This window comes from Bombina bombina, chromosome 6 (assembly GCF_027579735.1).
Source record: "Bombina bombina isolate aBomBom1 chromosome 6, aBomBom1.pri, whole genome shotgun sequence".
Taxonomy (NCBI): domain Eukaryota; kingdom Metazoa; phylum Chordata; class Amphibia; order Anura; family Bombinatoridae; genus Bombina; species Bombina bombina.
The window spans coordinates 458,960,143-458,980,959 of NC_069504.1; the positions used below are offsets into that span (position 1 = coordinate 458,960,143).

General features: G+C 39.0%; 1 protein-coding gene across 1 annotated transcript in view; it reads right to left on the reverse strand.

The window, feature by feature from the left end:
- Window positions 1-20,817, reverse strand: part of RUFY1 (RUN and FYVE domain containing 1) — a gene marked incomplete in the record, with an annotated part of 403,552 nt that overhangs the window by 298,654 nt on the left and 84,081 nt on the right. Inside the window, 1 exon segment of the mRNA XM_053717225.1 lies at window positions 14,174-14,297. Coding sequence (XP_053573200.1) covers window positions 14,174-14,297 — 124 coding nt within the window.

The following is a 20,817-nucleotide window of genomic DNA, read 5'->3' on the forward strand; positions in this document are numbered from 1 at the left end:
CAAGGAGGAGAGATTGATTTAATGACAGGCTTAATACGAACCAAAGCCTGTACAAAACAATGAATATCAGGGAGTTTAGCAATTTTTCTGTGGAATAAAACAGAAAGAGCAGAGAATTGTCCTTTCAAAGAACTTGCAGACAAACCTTTATCCAAACCATCCTGAAGAAACTGTAAAATTCTAGGAATTCTAAAAGAATGCCAGGAGAATTTATGAGAAGAACACCAAGAAATGTAAGTCTTCCAGACTCGATAATAAATCTTCCTAGACACAGATTTACTAGCGTGTAACATAGTATTAATTACTGAGTCAGAGAAACCTCTATGACTAAGAATCAAGCGTTCAATTTCCATACCTTCAAATTTAATCATTTGAGATCCTGATGGAAAAATGGGCCTTGAGATAGAAGGACTGGTCTTAACGGAAGTGTCCAAGGTTGGCAACTGGCCATCCGAATGAGATCCGCATACCAAAACCTGTGAGGCCATGCTGGAGCCACCAGAAGAAACGAACGTTCCATTAGAATTTTGGAAATCACTTTTGGAAGAAGAACTAGAGGCGGAAAGATATAGGCAGGATGATAATTCCAAGGAAGTGACAACGCGTCCACTGCTTCCGCCTGAGGATCCCTGGATCTGGACAGATACCTGGGAAGTTTCTTGTTTAGATGAGAGGCCATCAGATCTATTTCTGGAAGTCCCCAGATTTGAACAATATGAAGAAATACCTCTGGGTGAAGAGACCATTCGACCCGGATGTAACGTCTGGCGACTGAGATAATCCGCTTCCCAATTGTCTACACCTGGGATGTGAACCGCAGAAATTAGACAGGAGCTGGATTCCGCCCATACAAGTATACGAGATACTTCTTTCATAGCTTGAGGACTGTGAGTCCCACCTTGATGATTGACATACGCCACGGTTGTGACATTGTCTGTCTGAAAACAAATAAACGATTCTCTCTTCAGAAGAGGCCAGAACTGAAGAGTTCTGAAAATCGCACGGAGTTCCAAAATGTTTATTGGTAATCTCGCCTCCTGAGATTCCCAAACCCCCTGCACTGTCAGAGATCCCCATACAGCTCCCCAACCTGAAAGACTTGCATCTGTTGAGATCACAGTCCAGGTTGGACGAACAAAAGAGGCCCCTTGAATTAAACAATGGTGATTCAACCACCAAGTTAGAGAAGATCGAACATTGGGATTTAAGGATATTAATTGGAATATCTTTGTATAATCCCTGCACCACTGGTTCAGCATACAAAGCTGGAGAGGTCTCATGTGAAAACGAGCAAAAGGGATCGCGTCCGATGCAGCAGTCATGAGACCTAGAATTTCCATGCACAGTGCTACCGAAGGGAACAATTGAGACTGAAGGTTTCGACAAGCTGAAAACAATTTCAGACGTCTCTTTTCTGTTAGAGACAAAGTCATGAACACTGAATCTATTTGGAAACCCAAAAAGGTTACCTTTGTCTGAGGAATCAAGGAACTCTTTGGTAAATTGATCCTCCAACCATGTCTTTGAAGAAACAACACAAGTTGATTTGTATGAGATTCTGCAGAATGTAAAGACTGAGCAAGTACCAAGATATCGTCCAAATAAGGAAATACTGCAATACCCTGTTCTCTGATTACAGAGAGAAGGGCACCAAGAACCTTCGAAAAGATCCTTGGAGCTGTTGCTAGGCCAAACGGAAGAGCAACAAACTGGTAATGCTTGTCTAGAAAAGAGAATCTCAGAAACTGATAATGATCTGGATGAATTGGAATATGAAGATATGCAACCTGTAAGTCTAATGTAGACATATAATGCCCTTGCTGAACAAAAGGCAGAATAGTCCTTATAGTCACCATTTTGAATGTTGGTATCCTTACATAACGATTCAATATTTTTAGATCCAGAACTGGTCTGAAGGAATTCTCCTTCTTTGGTACAATGAATAGATTTGAGTAAAACCCCAGACCCCGGTCGAGAACTGGAACTGGCATAATTACCCCAGCCGACTCTAGGTCTGAAACACATTTCAGAAACGCCTGAGCCTTCACTGGATTTACTGGAATGCGTGAGAGGAAAAATCTTCTCACAGGCGGCCTTACCTTGAAACCTATTCTGTACCCTTGTGAAACAATGTTCTGAATCCAAAGATTGTGAATCGAATTGATCCAAACATCTTTGAAAAATCGTAACATGCCCCCTACCAGCTGTGCTGGAATGAGGTCCGCACCTTCATGCGGATTTGGGAGCTGGTTTTGACTTTCTAAAAGGCTTGGATTTATTCCAGACTGGAGAAGGTTTCCAAGCGGAGAACGTTCCTTTAGGGGAAGGGTCAGGCTTCTGCTCCTTATTCTGATGAAAGGAACGAAAACAATTAGCAGCCCTATATTTACCTTTAGATTTTTTGTCCTGAGGCAAAAAGGCTCCCTTCCCCCCAGTAACAGTTGAGATTATTGAATCCAACTGAGAACCAAATAATTTATTACCTTGGAAAGAGAGAGAAAGCAAAGTTGACTTAGAAGTCATATCTGCATTCCAAGATTTAAGACATATACCTGACATCAATTCTAATGATATCAAAAATGGCATCACAAACAAAGTTATTAGCATGTTGAAGAAGTTTAACAATGCTATAAGCATTATGGTCTGATACTTGTTGCGCTAAAGCCTCCAACCAAAAAGTGGAAGCTGCAGCAACATCAGCCAAAGAAATAGCAGGTCTAAGAAGATTACCTGAACATAAATAAGCCTTCCTTAGAAAGGATTCAAGCTTCCTACCTAAAGGATCCTTAAACGAAGTACTATCTGCCGTAGGAATAGTAGTACGTTTAGCAAGAGTAGAGATAGCCCCATCAACTTTGGGGATTTTGTCCCAAAACTCTAATCTATCAGAAGGCACAGGGTACAATTTCTTAAACCTTGGAGAAGGAGTAAATGAAGTACCCAGACTATTCCATTCCCTAGAAATCACTTCTGAAATAGCATCAGGGACTGGAAAAACTTCTGGAATAACTACATGAGGTTTAAAAACTGAATTTAAACGCTTAGCAGATTTAGACTAGACTCCTCCATATCTAATGCAATCAACACTTCTTTAAGTAAAGAACGAATAAACTCCATCTTAAACAAATATGAAGATTTATCAGTATCAATATCTGAGGCAGAATCTTCTGAACCAGATAGATCCTCATCAGAAACAGATAAGTCAGAATGATGGCGGTCACTTAAAAATTAATCCGAAATATGAGAAGTTTTAAAAGACCTTTTACGTTTACTGGAAGGAGGAATAACAGACAGAGCCTTCCTAATGGAATTAGAAACAAATTCTTTTACATTAACAGGAACATCCTGAACATTAGATGTTGAAGGAACAACAACAGGTAAAGGATTATTACTAATGTAGACATTATCTGCATTGGAAAGTTTATCATGCCAACTAACACAAACTACAGCCGGAGGAACAGTTACCAAAAGCTTACAACAAATGCACTTAACTTTGGTAGAACCAGCATCAGGCAGCGTCTTTCCAGTAGTAGATTCTGATCCAGGGTCAGGTTGTGACATCTTGCAATATGTAATAGAAAAAACAACATATAAAGCAAAATTATCAAATTCCTTAAATGACAGTTTCAGGAATGGGAAAAAATGCAAAATAAACAAGCCTCTAGCAACCAGAAGCAACAAAAAAGTGAGACTTAAATAATGTGAGAAAAAAAGTGGAACAAGTATGACGCCCACATTATTGGCGCCAAGTACAACGCCCATATTTTTTGGCGCCAAGTATGACGCCACATCCTCTGATGCCGAAAACGACGCCCACATTTTTTGGCGCAAAAAAATTTTGCGCCAAAAAAGTTTGCGCCAAGAATGACGCAATAAATTGAAGCATTTTCAGCCCCGCGAGCCTAACAGCCCGCAGGGAAAAAAGTCAATTGAAAATTTTCAAGGTAAGAAAAAAATATTTATTCATATGCATTATCCCAAATAATGAAACTGACAGTCTGAATGAAGGAATACTGATTATCCTGAATCATGGCAAATATAAATTTAAACACATATATTTAGAACTTTACATATAAAGTGCCCAACCATAGCTTAGAGTGTCATAAAAAAACATAATTTATGTAAGAACTTACCTTATAAATTAATTTCTTTCATATTAGCAAGAGTCCATGAGCTAGTGACGTATGGGATATACATTCCTACCAGGAGGGGCAAAGTTTCCCAAACCTCAAAATGCCTACAAATACACCCCTCACCACACCCACAAATCAGTTTAACGAATAGCCAAGAAGTGGGGTGATAAGAAAAAAGTGCGAAAGCATAAATATAAGGAATTGGAATAATTGTGCTTTATACAAAAAAAAATCATAACCACCACAAAAAAGGGTTGGCCTTATGGACTCTTGCTAATATGAAAGAAATGAATTTATCAGGTAAGTTCTTACATAAATTATGTTTTCTTTCATGTAATTAGCAAGAGTCCATGAGCTAGTGACGTATGAGATAATGACTACCCAAGATGTGGATCTTTCCCCGCAAGAGTCACTAGAGAGGGAGGGATAAAATAAAGACAGCCAATTCCGCTGAAAAAATAATCCACACCCAAAATAAAGTTTAAATTTTATAATGAAAAAAACTGAAAACATAAGCAGAAGATTCAAACTGAAACAGCTGCCTGAAGTACTTTTCTACCAAAAACAGCTTCAGAAGAAGAAAACACATCAAAATGGTAGAATTTAGTAAAAGTATGCAAAGAAGACCAAGTTGCTGCTTTGCAAATCTGATCAACCGAAGCTTCATTCCTAAACGCCCAGGAAGTAGAAACTGACCTAGTAGAATGAGCTGTAATCCTTTGAGGCAGAGTTTTACCCGACTCGACATAAGCATGATGAATTAAAGATTTCAACCAAGATGCCAAAGAAATGGCAGAGGCCTTCTGACCTTTCCTAGAACCGGAAAAGATAACAAATAGACTAGAAGTCTTTCGGAAATTCTTAGTGGCTTCAACATAATATTTCAAAGCTCTAACTACATCCAAAGAATGCAATGATTTCTCCTTAGAATTCTTAGGATTAGGACATAATGAAGGAACCACAATTTCTCTACTAATGTTGTTGGAATTCACAACCTTAGGTAAAAATTCAAAAGAAGTTTGCAACACCGCCTTATCCTGGTGAAAAATCAGAAAAGGAGACTCACAAGAAAGAGCAGATAATTCAGAAACTCTTCTGGCAGAAGAGATGGCCAAAAGGAATAAAACTTTCCAAGAAAGTAATTTAATGTCCAATGAATGCATAGGTTCAAACGGGGGAGCTTGAAGAGCCCCCAGAACCAAATTCAAACTCCAAGGAGGAGAAATTGACTTAATAACAGGTTTTATACGAACCAAAGCTTGTACAAAACAATGAATATCAGGAAGATTAGCAATCTTTCTGTGAAAAAGAACAGAAAGAGCAGAGATTTGTCCTTTCAAGGAACTTGCAGACAAACCTTTATCCAAACCATCCTGAAGAAACTGTAAAATTCTCGGAATTCTAAAAGAATGCCAGGAAAAATTATGAGAAAGACACCAAGAAATATAAGTCTTCCAGATATAATATATCTCCCTAGATACAGATTTACGAGCCTGTAACATAGTATTAATCACAGAGTCAGAGAAACCTCTTTGACTAAGAATCAAGCGTTCAATCTCCATACCTTTAAATTTAAGGATTTGAGATCCTGATGGAAAAAAGGACCTTGCGACAGAAGGTCTGGTCTTAACGGAAGAGTTCACGGTTGGCAAGAGGCCATCCGGACAAGATCCGCATACCAAAACCTGTGAGGCCATGCTGGAGCTACCAGCAGAACAAACGAGCATTCCTTCAGAATCTTGGAGATCACTCTTGGAAGAAGAACTAGAGGCGGAAAGATATAAGCAGGATGATACTTCCAAGGAAGTGACAATGCATCCACTGCTTCCGCTTGAGGATCCCTGGATCTGGACAGATACCTGGGAAGTTTCTTGTTTAGATGAGAGGCCATCAGATCTATTTCTGGAAGTCCCCACATTTGGACAATCTGAAGAAATACCTCTGGATGAAGAGACCATTCGCCCGGATGCAACGTTTGGCGACTGAGATAATCCGCTTCCCAATTGTCTATACCTGGGATATGAACCGCAGAAATTAGACAGGAGCTGGATTCTGCCCAAACCAAAATTCGAGATACTTCTTTCATAGCCAGAGGGCTGTGAGTCCCTCCTTGATGATTGATGTATGCCACAGATGTGACATTGTCTGTCTGAAAACAAATGAACGATTCTCTCTTTAGAAGAGGCCAAGACTGAAGAGCTCTGAAAATTGCACGGAGTTCCAAAATATTGATCGGTAATCTCACCTCCTGAGATTCCCAAACCCCTTGTGCCGTCAGAGACCCCCACACAGCTCCCCAACCTGTAAGACTTGCATCTGTTGAGATTACAGTCCAGGTCGGAAGAACAAAAGAAGCCCCCTGAACTAAACGATGGTGATCTGTCCACCACGTCAGAGAGTGTCGTACAATCGGTTTTAAAGATATTAATTGAGATATCTTTGTGTAATCCCTGCACCACTGGTTTAGCATACAGAGCTGAAGAGGTCGCATGTGAAAACGAGCAAAGGCAATCGCGTCCGATGCAGCAGTCATAAGACCTAGAATTTCCATGCATAAGGCTACCGAAGGGAATGATTGTGACTGAAGGTTTCGACAAGCTGATATCAATTTTAGACGTCTCTTGTCTGTCAAAGATAGAGTCATGGACACTGAATCTATCTGGAAACCCAAAAAGGTTACCCTTGTCTGAGGAATCAATGAACTTTTTAGTAAATTGATCCTCCAACCATGATCTTGAAGAAACAACACAAGTCGATTCGTATGAGATTCTGCTAAATGTGAAGACTGAGCAAGTACCAAGATATCGTCCAAATAAGGAAATACCACAATACCCTGTTCTCTGATTACAGACAGAAGGGCACCGAGAACCTTTGTAAAAATTCTTGGAGCTGTTGCTAGGCCAAACGGCAGAGCCACAAACTGGTAATGCTTGTCTAGGAACGAGAATCTCAGAAACTGATAGTGATCTGGATGAATCGGAATATGCAGATATGCATCCTGTAAATCTATTGTAGACATATAATGCCCTTGCTGAACAAAAGGCAGGATAGTCCTTACAGTTACCATTTTGAATGTTGGTATCCTTACATAACGATTCAATATTTTTAGATCCAGAACTGGTCTGAAGGAATTCTCCTTCTTTGGTACAATGAAGAGATTTGAATAAAACCCCATCCCCTGTTCCAGAACTGGAACTGGCATAACTACTCCAGCCAACTCTAGATCTGAAACACATTTCAGAAATGCTTGAGCCTTCGCTGGATTTACTGGGACACGGGAAAGAAAAAATCTCTTTGCAGGAGGCCTTATCTTGAAGCCAATTCTGTACCCTTCTGAAACAATATTCTGAATCCAAAGATTGTGAACGGAATTGATCCAAATTCCTTTGAAAAAACGTAATCTGCCCCCTACCAGCTGAGCTGGAATGAGGGCCGCACCTTCATGTGGACTTAGGAGCTGGCTTTGGTTTTCTAAAAGGCTTGAATTTATTCCAGAATGGAGATGGTTTCCAAACTGATACCGCTCCTGAGGATGAAGGATCAGGCTTTTGTTCCTTGTTGTGACGAAAGGAACGAAAACGATTATTAGACCTAAATTTACCTTTAGATTTTTTATCCTGTGGTAAAAAAGTTCCTTTCCCTCCAGTAACAGTTGAGATAATAGAATCCAACTGAGAACCAAATAATTTATTACCCTGGAAAGAAAGGGAAAGCAGAGTAGACTTAGAAGACATATCAGCATTCCAAGTTTTAAGCCATAAAGCTCTTCTAGCTAAAATAGCTAGAGACATATACCTGACATCAACTCTAATGATATCAAAGATGGCATCACAAATAAAATTATTAGCATGTTGAAGAAGAATAATAATGCTATGAGAATTATGATCTGTTACTTGTTGCGCTAAAGCTTCCAACCAAAAAGTTGAAGCTGCAGCAACATCCGCCAAAGATATAGCAGGTCTAAGAAGATTACCTGAACACAAGTAAGCTTTTCTTAGAAATGATTCAATTTTCCTATCTAAAGGATCCTTAAAGGAAGTACCATCTGCCGTAGGAATGGTAGTACGCTTAGCAAGAGTAGAGACAGCCCCATCAACCTTAGGGATTTTGTCCCAAAATTCTAATCTGTCAGATGGCACAGGATATAATTGCTTAAAACGTTTAGAAGGAGTAAATGAATTACCCAAATTATTCCATTCCCTGGAAATTACTTCAGAAATAGCACCAGGAACAGGAAAAACTTCTGGAATAACTACAGGAGATTTAAAAACCTTATCTAAACGTTTAGATTTAGTATCAAGAGGACCAGAATCCTCAATTTCTAATGCAATTAGGACTTCTTTAAGTAAAGAACGAATAAATTCCATTTTAAATAAATATGAAGATTTATCAGCATCAACCTCTGAGACAGAATCCTCTGAACCAGAAGAGCCATTATCAGAATCAGAATGATGATGTTCATTTAAAAATTCATCTGAAAAATGAGAAGTTTTAAAAGACTTTTTACGTTTACTAGAAGGAGGAATAACAGACATAGCCTTCTTAATGGATTTAGAAACAAAATCTCTTATGTTATCAGGAACACTCTTAGTATTAGATGTTGATGGAACAGCAACAGGTAATGTAATTTTACTAAAGGAAATATTATCTGCATTAACAAGTTTGTCATGACATTCAATACAAACAACAGCTGGAGGAACAGCTACCAAAAGTTTACAGCAGATACACTTAGCTTTGGTAGCTCCAGCACCAGCCAGCGATTTTCCAGAAGTATCTTCTGATTCAGCTTCAACATGGGACATCTTGCAATATGTAATAGAAAAAACAACATATAAAGTAAAATTGATCAAATTCCTTAAATGACAGTTTCAGGAATGGGAAAAAATGCCAGTGAACAAGCTTCTAGCAACCAGAAGCAATAAAAAATTAGACTTATATAATGTGGAGACAAAAGTGACGCCCATATTTTTTTAGCGCCAAATAAGACGCCCACATTATTTGGCGCCTAAATGCTTTTGGCGCCAAAAAGACGCCACATCCGGAACGCCGACACTTTTGGCGCAAAAGAACGTCAAAAAATGACGCAACTTCCGGCGACACGTATGACGCCGGAAACAGAAAAAAAATTTTGCGCCAAAAAAGTCCACGCCAAGAATGACGTCAATAAAATGAAGCATTTTCAGCCCCCGCGAGCCTAACAGCCCACAGGGAAAGTCAAATTTTAAGGTAAGAAATTTTTTTTTTATTCAAATGCATTATCCCAAATATGAAACTGACTGTCTGAAAATAAGGAATGTTGAACATCCTGAGTCAAGGCAAATAAATGTTTGAATACATATATTTAGAACTTTATAAAAAAGTGCCCAACCATAGCTTAGAGTGTCACAGAAAATAAGACTTACTTACCCCAGGACACTCATCTACATGTTGTAGAAAGCCAAACCAGTACTGAAACGAAAATCAGCAGAGGTAATGGTATATATATATAAGAGTATATCGTCGATCTGAAAAGGGAGGTAAGAGATGAATCTCTACGACCGATAACAGAGAACCTATGAAATAGACCCCCGTAGAAGGAGATCATTGAATTCAAATAGGCAATACTCTCCTCACATCCCTCTGACATTCACTGCACGCTGAGAGGAAAACCGGGCTCCAACCTGCTGCGGAGCGCATATCAACGTAGAATCTAGCACAAACTTACTTCACCACCTCCATAGGAGGCAAAGTTTGTAAAACTGATTTGTGGGTGTGGTGAGGGGTGTATTTGTAGGCATTTTGAGGTTTGGGAAACTTTGCCCCTCCTGGTAGGAATGTATATCCCATACGTCACTAGCTCATGGACTCTTGCTAATTACATGAAAGAAATAAGACCTCCTTACCCCAAGACACTCATCTACATATAGTAGATAGCCAAACCAGTACTGAAACGAGAATCAGTAGAGGTAATGGTATATAAGAGTATATCGTCGATCTGAAAAGGGAGGTAGGAGAAGAAATCTCTACGACCGATAACAGAGAACCTATGAAATAGATCCCCTAGAGGAAGACCATTGTATTCAAATAGGCAATACTCTCTTCACATCCCTCTGACATTCACTGCACTCTGAGAGGAAAACCGGGCTTCAGCCTGCTGCGAAGCGCATATCAACGTAGAATCTAGCACAAACTTACTTCACCTTGTCTTAAGTAAATGAAACTTACTTACCAAAAGACACCCATCCACATATAGCAAATAGCCAAACTAGTACTGAAACAGTTATCAGTAGAGGTAATGGTATATGAGAGTATATCGTCGATCTGAAAAGGGAGGTAGGAGATGAATCTCTACGACCGATAACCATTGCATTCAATAGGTGATACTCCCTTCACATCCCTCTGACATTCACTGCACTCTGAGAGGAACCAGGCTTCAAAAATGCTGAGAAGCGCAGATCAACGTAGAAATCTAGCACAAACTTACTTCACCACCTCCATAGGAGGCAAAGTTTGTAAAACTGAATTGTGGGTGTGGTGAGGGGTGTATTTATAGGCATTTTGAGGTTTGGGAAACTTTGTCCCTCCTGGTAGGATTGTATATCCCATACGTCACTAGCTCATGGACTCTTGCCAGTTACATGAAAGAAAAATATACTTTATTTACAGCTTTATAAACTCAGTGGAATCTCTCCTAATACAGAGTGTGGCTGTGTAGCTGATACATAGACAGAGGAAACACATGTCAAAATAAATAAAGATATATCTAAACAGACGTCTGTTGAATTATTAACCCCATATAGTAGACTTTAACTTCAAAAAAGGCATGTCTGAAAACTTCAGGGAACAAGCTTTAAAAATATTTTCAAAAATACACACACTATGCAACCGCAAATTATGTTATAAACTGGGGCACTTAAGTGCCTAGGCACGCTCCTTATATTATCCTAAAATTCGACAGCTAAATATAATGAAAATTAGTAGGTGTGGGGAGCACTTAGTGCAACTGCACGCTCCAATCCAGCATGGAAAGAATAATCAAACAGTTCCTGTTTATCACAGATTAGGATTTACCAAAATCTTCAGTCTCTGGGCAAATAAATCAACCGGTGCCTCTTTCCTTAGTTTAGGACAAAACCGGGACCTGCTTTTTTCCTCCAGATTTGGTTTATATCACTTGTACTGTGTCTTTATTATTGCAAGTGTGATCCTCTGCTGCAGTGATTTTACCATCTCCTGCCTCTGCTTTTGATTATTAGAACAACTCACTTGATACATAGACACCGCATGGAGGGCTTGGTTCACCTTTACCAAACAGCTCACAGGTGAGTAACGATTTTTCATACATGAAACAAAAACAAAATAGCAACATTGTAACATATTGTTGCATATTTTCCCCTGAGTCTATTTATCACTAATTAGTGATACATAGACTCAGGGGAAAATATGCAACAATATGTTACAATGTTGCTATTTTGTTTTTGTTTTATGTATGAAAATTGTCAAATATCCTAACATTCATGTTATGTTTGTAAACAGTTGTATTATCAGGTTGAAGCACATATTATAAAGGTAACAGGTTTTTCCTCACTATGTGCCATGTAAATAAGCAGAGGATATGAAGTGTTAACTATACCTTCCTAACAAGTTGCAATTGGCTATAAAAGCCAAGGAATGGAATCAGGTTACTATCTGACGAAGCCCCTAAGACGGCCCACAAAGGGGAGTGGCGAAACATGTCATCAATCCTGTAATCGTTACTCACCTGTGAGCTGTTTGGTAAAGGTGAACCAAGCCCTCCATGCGGTGTCTGTGTATCAAGTGAGTTGTTCTAACACTCAAAAGCAGAGGCAGGAGATGGTAAAATCACTGCAGCAGAGGATCACACTTGCAATAATAAAGACACAGTACAAGTGATATAAACCAAATCTGGAGGAAAAAGGAGGTCCCGGTTTTGTCCTAAACTAAGGAAAGAGGCACCGGTTGATTTATTTGCCCAGAGACTGAAGATTTTGGTAAATCCTAATCTGTAATAAACAGGAACTGTTTGATTATTCTTTCCATGCTGGATTGGAGCGTGCAGTTGCACTAAGTGCTCCCCACACCTACTAATTTTCATTATATTTAGCTGTCGAATTTTAGGATAATATAAGGAGCGTGCCTAGGCACTTAAGTGCTCCAGTTTATAACATCATTTGCGATTGCATAGTGTGTGTATTTTTATAATATTTTTAAAGCTTGTTCCCTGAAGTTTTCAGACATGCCTTTTTTGAAGTTAAAGTCTACTATATGGTGTTAATAATTCAACAGACGTCTGTTTAGATATATCTTTATCTTGACATGTGTTTACTCTGTCTATGTATCAGCTACACAGCCAAACTCTGTATTAGGAGAGATTCCACTGAGTTTATAAAGCTGTAAATAAAGTATATGTTTTTGGTGCAGCCTGTGTCACACTTTGGTATAAATCTGCATTAGTCCTTTCTTTTAATGGTATATATATATATATATATATATATATATATATATATATACACACACACACACATATATACAAACACACACACGTCAGTACTCATTGAATGATATTTTGTGCTCAGTAACTAAGTTATTTAAAATGTGTGAATATGTGAAGGTTTGATATATTTTTCAGCAGGCTTTTGTGAAAACTAGAGTATTTACAGGAAAATTACAAATATTACATGTTATGAGATGGCAGAGGTGGTACCCCCACAAAAAATCCCAGTATATACATATACATGCATACATACATACATATATACATGGGTTGGACAAAATAATGTGAACACCATTATTATAGGGGTTAATATTATTCACGTAGGCTATAGTAAACAAAACAAACAAACAATGAAAATGATCTATTGTTTTGCTTTTATTTGTATATTTTCTCTAGGTCACTGATTTTCAAACCTGTCCTCAGGCCTTACTAACAGGCCAGATTTTGAGGATATCTGAACTGGAGCACATGTGAAATAATCAGCTGATTAGTAAACATGGTTATTTTACCTGCTCTACTAAAAGATAAACCTGAAAATCTGGCCTGTTGGAGAGGCCTGAGGACAGGTTTGAAAAACAGTGCTATAGGTTGTTGTTTGCCACCGTAATACAGGTTGTGTTCAGCAGTGTTTAATACAAGTGGTTGGTGAAATGGGTGACTTGTCAAACTTCCAAAGAGGACTAAATTGTGTGAGCCCGCATAGCAGGAGTGTCTGTACCTGTGAGAGCCAAATTGTTTTGTGTTTCGAGAGAAACAGTCTTCACAGTTAAGACTTAAAGGGATATTCCAGCCAAAATTGGAAACCACATGGGTGCATTTCGGTATTGAACAGAAGCAATTTAGTAATATATATCTATTAGCAAAAATGCTTCTAATAAAATCTATAGCTGTTTCAAAAGTGTATTTAAGTATGCACTGTGCACCAGCATTTTAAGCACAAGACTTGTTCAGAGAGCCTAAGGTGCTTGTACTATCTGGTAATGACTCAATGTGTTAATTGCTGTCATGATACAAGCCCCACTGATGACCTGAGCAGCTGCATTTTTTAAAATGTGGGTGCAGTGAAAATATCTAGCAATGCTTCACATGCACGTGCAGAGAAAAATGTTAACACTAAAACAGTGATATCTCTCAATAGAAGCATTTTTACCAAATATGTTTCTACTCAAAGATGTAATTCCTCTATGTGCATTTAAATTTTGACTGGGATGTCCTTTTAATCTGCGAAGTAAAGTTGGCTAAAAACTAAAATGAATGATAGAGACTGTCAAACACTAACAAGTATTGTGTCCAAACAACGCAGAACTACTGCAGCAAAAGTCAATATCCCCCTTGAAGCTGAAATTGCTAAACTTTTATGTCCCCAAAAAACAAATCTTGGAAGAATCATGACAAATGATTCCTTTGAAACTAATTTCTTTGCGCACATGTCCATTAGTTAATGTTATTGAAAATAGGAAGACTGAAAAAAGTTTAGTTTAGACCAAAAATAAATGGAAATCATATCAACCTAAAAGTAATTAAATGTTGCTTAAATTATAATTACCTGGGAATCCAAATCTTCCCCTTTAAGGCATAAATTTGCATCAATCATGTTGAGGCCAACTAACAAGCCAACTATCACAGCTCCTTCTTCTTCCATCATCAAAGCATCATATTCATAAAAATCACTAGTGCAATGGGGAAAAGATACAGTATAATTAATTATAATATTCAGTAAATGTACAACATGATACAAATCTGCTCCTACTTAATTTATAAACATTTTATAAAAAACCCACATAACGTGTATACTGGATATATATATTTATTTATTTATAGTTACAATTTGTCTAATTAATTTAATAGTCTTTAATAAGTCACTACTCTTCTTTATGAAAACTTTCATTTCGACCCCCTCCCAATCTTTTTTTATTCATTAGAGATATTTGTTATACAGGTTTTATTAAAGGTACATTAAACACTATAAACTGGGGGTTTTTATAAGCATAATATTTTTATTCCCCGCCACCCTCTAGTCATGGGCGCTGCCATGTTGAGATTTGCCTTTTAATACATTCCAGTGTTGACATGTTTGCACATGTGCATCAACTCTCCTTCAGATATCTGCAGTGATACCGAAGTTTCAAAATAGTGACGCATATATTTAGAGGGCGGTGTATGAAGTGTTTACAGTTAAATAAAATTAAATGAAATGAACAAAGAATAGGCAGATAGACAGATAGTAAATAAGTTTCATTGGTAGCGTATACTAAATAAACAAAAAACATCATTTATGTAAGAACTTACCTGATAAATTAATTTCATGGTGGCGAGAGTCCATGAGCTAGTGACGTATGGGATATACATTCCTACCAGGAGGGGGCAAAGTTTGCCAAACCTCAAATGCCTATAAATACACCTCCCACCTCACTCATACCTCAGTTTAACGTATAACCAAGTTAGTGAGGTGTATAAGGAGTCAAAGCATAAAAAAGAGGAACAGGATAAAAAGTGTGCTTTAATACAAAAAAAATCATAACCCCAAAAAAGGGTGGGCCTCACTCTAGCCACCATGAAAGAAATGCATTTATCAGGTAAGTTCTTACATAAATTATATTTTCTTTCATATAGGTGGCGAGAGTCCATGAGTTAGTGACGTATGGGATAAAATACCCAAGATGTGGAAGTCCACGAGTCAATAGAAAGGGAGGGATAAAATAAAAACATCTATTTCTGCTGAGAAATTAAATAAAAAAAAATAAGTTTTCTTAAAAATTAAAAAAAAAAAAAATCATAGGCACAAGAATCAAACTGAGACAGCTGCCTGAAGAACCTTTCTACCAAAAGCTGCTTCCGAAGAAGCAAAACCATTAAAATTTCACCTTTGTGAATCAGAGGTTTCAACCAAGATACCAAAGAAATGGCAGAGGCATTCTGACCTTTTTTCGGAACCAGAAAAAATAACAAATAAACTAGAAGTCTTTCTGAAATCTTAAGTAGCCTAAATATAATATTTCAAAGCTTTTACCACATCCAAAAAATGTAAAGACCATTCAAGATTATTCTTAGGATTAGGACACAAGGAAGGAACAATAATTTCCATATTGATGTTGTTAGAATTCACAACTAAAGGCAAAAATTAAATCCGCAAAACAGCTTATCTTGATGGAAAATCAGATAAGGAGACTCGCAAGTGAGAGTAGACAATTCAGAAACTCTTCTAACAGAACAGATAGCCAAGAGAAATAACACTTTCCAAAAAAAGTAGTTTAATGTCCAAAAAAATGCATAGGCTCAAAAGGAGGAGCCTGCAAAGTCTTAATACCAAATTTAGACTCCATGGAGGAGGGATAGATTTAATAACAGGTTTGATACGAGTCAAAGCCGGTATGAAACAGTGAACATCAGGAAGATTAGCAATCTTTCCGTGAAATAAAACAGAAAGAGCAGAAATTTGTCCTTTCAAAGTATTGGCAGACAAACCTTTATCCAAACCATCCTGAAGAAACTGTACAATCCTAGGAATTCTAAAAGAATGCCAAGAATAATCATGAGTGGAACACCATGAAAACAAAATGTATGCTTACCTGATAAATTTATTTATTTCCGAATACAGGGAGTGCAGAATTATTAGGCAAATGAGTATTTTGACCACATCATCCTCTTTATGCATGTTGTCTTACTCCAAGCTGTATAGGCTCGAAAGCCTACTACCAATTAAGCATATTAGGTGATGTGCATCTCTGTAATGAGAAGGGGTGTGGTCTAATGACATCAACACCCTATATCAGGTGTGCATAATTATTAGGCAACTTCCTTTCCTTTGGCAAAATGGGTCAAAAGAAGGATTTGACAGGCTCAGAAAAGTCAAAAATAGTGAGATATCTTGGAGAGGGATGCAGCACTCTTAAAATTGCAAAGCTTCTGAAGCGTGATCATCGAACAATCAAGCGTTTCATTCAAAATAGTCAACAGGGTCGCAAGAAGCGTGTGGAAAAACCAAGGCGCAAAATAACTGCCCATGAACTGAGAAAAGTCAAGCGTGCCGCTGCCAAGATGCCACTTGCCACCAGTTTGGCCATATTTCAGAGCTGCAACATCACTGGAGTGCACAAAAGCACAAGGTGTGCAATACTCAGAGACATGGCCAAAGTAAGAAAGGCTGAAAGACGACCACCATTGAACAAGACACACAAGCTGAAACGTCAAGAATGGGCCAAGAAATATCTCAAGACTGATTTTTCTAAGGTTTTATGGACTGATGAAATGAGAGTGAGTCTTGATGGGCCAGATGGATGGGCCCGTGGCTGGATTGGTAAAGGGCAGAGAGCTCCAGTCCGACTCAGACGCCAGCAAGGTGGAGGTGAAGTACTGGTTTGGGCTGGTATCATCAAAGATGAGCTTGTGGGGCCTTTTCGGGTTGAGGATGGAGTCAAGCTCAACTCCCAGTCCTACTGCCAGTTTCTGGAAGACACCTTCTTCAAGCAGTGGTACAGGAAGAAGTCTGCATCCTTCAAGAAAAACATGATTTTCATGCAGGACAATGCTCCATCACACGCGTCCAAGTACTCCACAGCGTGGCTGGCAAGAAAGGGTATAAAAGAAGAAAATCTAATGACATGGCCTCCTTGTTCACCTGATCTGAACCCCATTGAGAACCTGTGGTCCATCATCAAATGTGAGATTTACAAGGAGGGAAAACAGTACACCTCTCTGAACAGTGTCTGGGAGGCTGTGGTTGCTGCTGCACGCAATGTTGATGGTGAACAGATCAAAACACTGACAGAATCCATGGATGGCAGGCTTTTGAGTGTCCTTGCAAAGAAAGGTGGCTATATTGGTCACTGATTTGTTTTTGTTTTGTTTTTGAATGTCAGAAATGTATATTTGTGAATGTTGAGATGTTATATTGGTTTCACTGGTAAAAATAAATAATTGAAATGGGTTTATATTTGTTTTTTGTTAAGTTGCCTAATAATTATGCACAGTAATAGTCACATGCACACACAGATATCCCCCTAAAATAGGTATAACTAAAAACAAACTAAAAACTACTTCCAAAACTATTCAGCTTTGATATTAATGAGTTTTTTGGGTTCATTGAGAACATGATTGTTGTTCAATAATAAAATTAATCCTCAAAAATACAACTTGCCTAATAATTCTGCACTCCCTGTATGGTGAGTCCACAACGTCCTCAATTACTGTTGGGAATATCACTCCTGGCAAGCAGAAAGAGGCAAAGAGCACCACAGCAAAGCTGTTAAGTATCACTTCCCTTCCCACAAACCCCAGTCATTCGACCGCAGGGAAATGGAAAAAGGAAAAATATAAAGGTGCCTGACGTTTAGTCAAAAATAACTGTCTAGATAAAAAAGGGTGGGGTCGTGGACTCACCATATCCAGAAAGAAAGACATTTATCAGGTAAGCATAAATTTTCTTTTCTAAGATATAGTGAGTACACGACATCCTCAATTACTGTTGGGAACCAATACCCAAGCTAGAGGACACAGATGACTAGGGAGAGAGAACAAGATAGGTAGACCTAAACAGAAGGCACCACCGCTTTGAAAAACATTTCTCCCAAAAGAAGCCTCAGTCGAGGCAAAAGTTGCATTCTTGCAAATCTGTATCACAAAAACTTCATTTTTAAAAGTCCAGGAAAAAGAAACAGCCCTCGTGGAACAAGCTGTAATTCTCTCAGGAGGCTGCTGACCAGCAGTCTCAATAACCAAACGAATTATACTTCTCAACTATAGGAAAAGAAAGTAACAGAAGATTTTTGTCTTTCACATCATCCTGAAAAACAAACAGGACAGAGGACTGGCGAAAATCCTTTGTCGCCTGAAGGTAGAACTGCAAAGCATGAACACGAACGTCTAAGCACGAACGTCTAAGTTGTGCAACAAAAAGTCCTTATGAGAAGAAGGAATAGGACATAAAGAAGGAACAACAATTTCATGAGAAAAATTTCTATCCTAAACCACTTATAGGAAGATAAACTTAACCTTATACGAAACACCACCTTATCAGCATGTAAGATAAAATAAGGTGAATCACACTGCAAGGACGAGAGTTCCGAAACTCCCAGAGCAGAAGAGAAAGCAAAATGAAACAAAACCTTCCAAGAGAACAACTTAATATCTATGGAATGCCATGGCTCAAACTGAGCCTGCCGCAAAAACCTTAAGAACAAGGTTAAGGTTCCAAAGAGGAGCAACAGACTGAAGCACAGGCCTGAATTTGACCATGGCCTGACAAAAAGATTGAACATCTGTCAAATCCGCCAGACACTAATGTGACAAAAAAGAGAATAAAGAAATCTGACCTTTCAGAGAACTGACTGACAATCCTTTCTCCAGACCCTCCTGGAGAAAAGACAAAATCCTAGGAATCCTGACCTTACTCCAAGATAAGTCCTAGGATTCACATCAATAAAGGTATGTACACCATACCTAATGGTGATCTAATCAGAGTAACAGGCTTACGAGCCTGAACATGGACTGAGGAAAAAAACACGCTTAGATAGAACTAATCGTTCAATCTCCAAGCAGTCAGTTTCAGAGAAAATGAGATTTGGAAGAAGGAATTGACCCTGTGTTAGAAGGTCCTTCCTCAGAGGCAACCTCCAAAGTGGAAGAGATGATATCTTCACTAGGTCTGCATAGCAGAACCTCCGAGGTCACACAGAGGCTAAAAGACTTACCCATGCTCACTCTTGCTTGATACGAGCAATGACTCGTGGAAGGAGAGCAAACGGAAAAAACAGGAAAACCAGACTGACACCCCAAGGCACCGCCCAAGCAATTATCAGGGCGGTCTGCAGATCTCTTGACCTTGAACGTACCTTGGAAGCTTGGTTCCTCCGAGACGCCAGCAGATCGGACTCCGGCACCCCTATTTGAGGATTAACCTGGAGAACACCTCCGGATGGAGAGCCCACTCCCCGGGATGAAATGTCTGTCTGCCCAGGAAGTCCGCTTCCCAGTTGTCCATTCCCGGAATGTGGATGGCAGATAGACAGCAATTGTGAGCTTCCGTACACTGAACAATTCGAGCGCCCTCCTTCATGGCTAAGGAACTACAAATTCCTCCCTTGTGGATGAAGAAAGCCACTAAGGTGATATTGTCCGACTGGAACCTGGGAAACTGGGCTAAAGACGACTAAGGTCACACCAACAGGGCATAGTAAATCGCTCTTAACTCCAAAATGTTTATGGGGAGAGCAGACTCCTCCTGAGTCCAAAGTCCTTGCGCCTTTAAGTCCCAGACCACTCTCCAGCCCAGCAGGCTAACGTCCATGGTCACAATTATCCAGGAGGTCTCCGGAAGCATGTGCCCTGAGATAGACGCTGCTGAGAAAACCACCACAGCAGAGAGACTCTCGTCGACTGATCTAGATCTATCCTCTGAGCGAGATCCGAATGGACTTCATTCCACTGATGTAGCATGCAAACCTGCAGAGCTCTCAAATGGAACCAAGCAAGGGTAAGATGTCCATGGAGGCGACTATCAGACCAATCACCTCCATCCATTGAGCCACTAAAGGCAGAAGAGGAAACTCATAGAATCCTTGATTTTCTGACCTCTATCAGAAATATTATCATAGATATAGAAAATATTATGGTCCCTAAGAAAACTACCCTGTAATAGGAACAAGGGATCTCATTTCCAGATTCCCTTTCCATTCGAGAAAATGTGGAAAAAGACAACAAAATGTCCAAATAAGATATTGTTTGTTAAAAATATGGTGCCTGAACCAAAATGTCGACCAGGAAGGGCACCACTATAATTCCTCGAAAACTGATCACTGCCCAGAGTGAGAAAAAAATCAGGAAGCCGTGGCAAGGCCAAAGGGAGAAAAACACAAACTGAAAGAGTCTTTCAGAAAAACAAATCTCAGGAACTAGAAGATACGCATCCTTCAGGTCTATGGTCGTTAAGAACTGACCCTCCTGGACCAAAGAAAAAATGAAACGAATGGTTTCCATGTCTAAGGACGGTACCCTGAGAAAACTTGTAAAGACACTTTAGGTCTAGTAAACATGAGAGGTGGAACCTGCCTCAATGAGGAAGGTATTAGCAACTCTGAGATACTATGACCACAGTCTAACTGGGACATCTTGTACCCATGCTTAAAGAAAACAGAAAAAATCAGACCCCCACTTATCCAATCCCGGATTGGGGCAAGCCCTTCATGATAATTT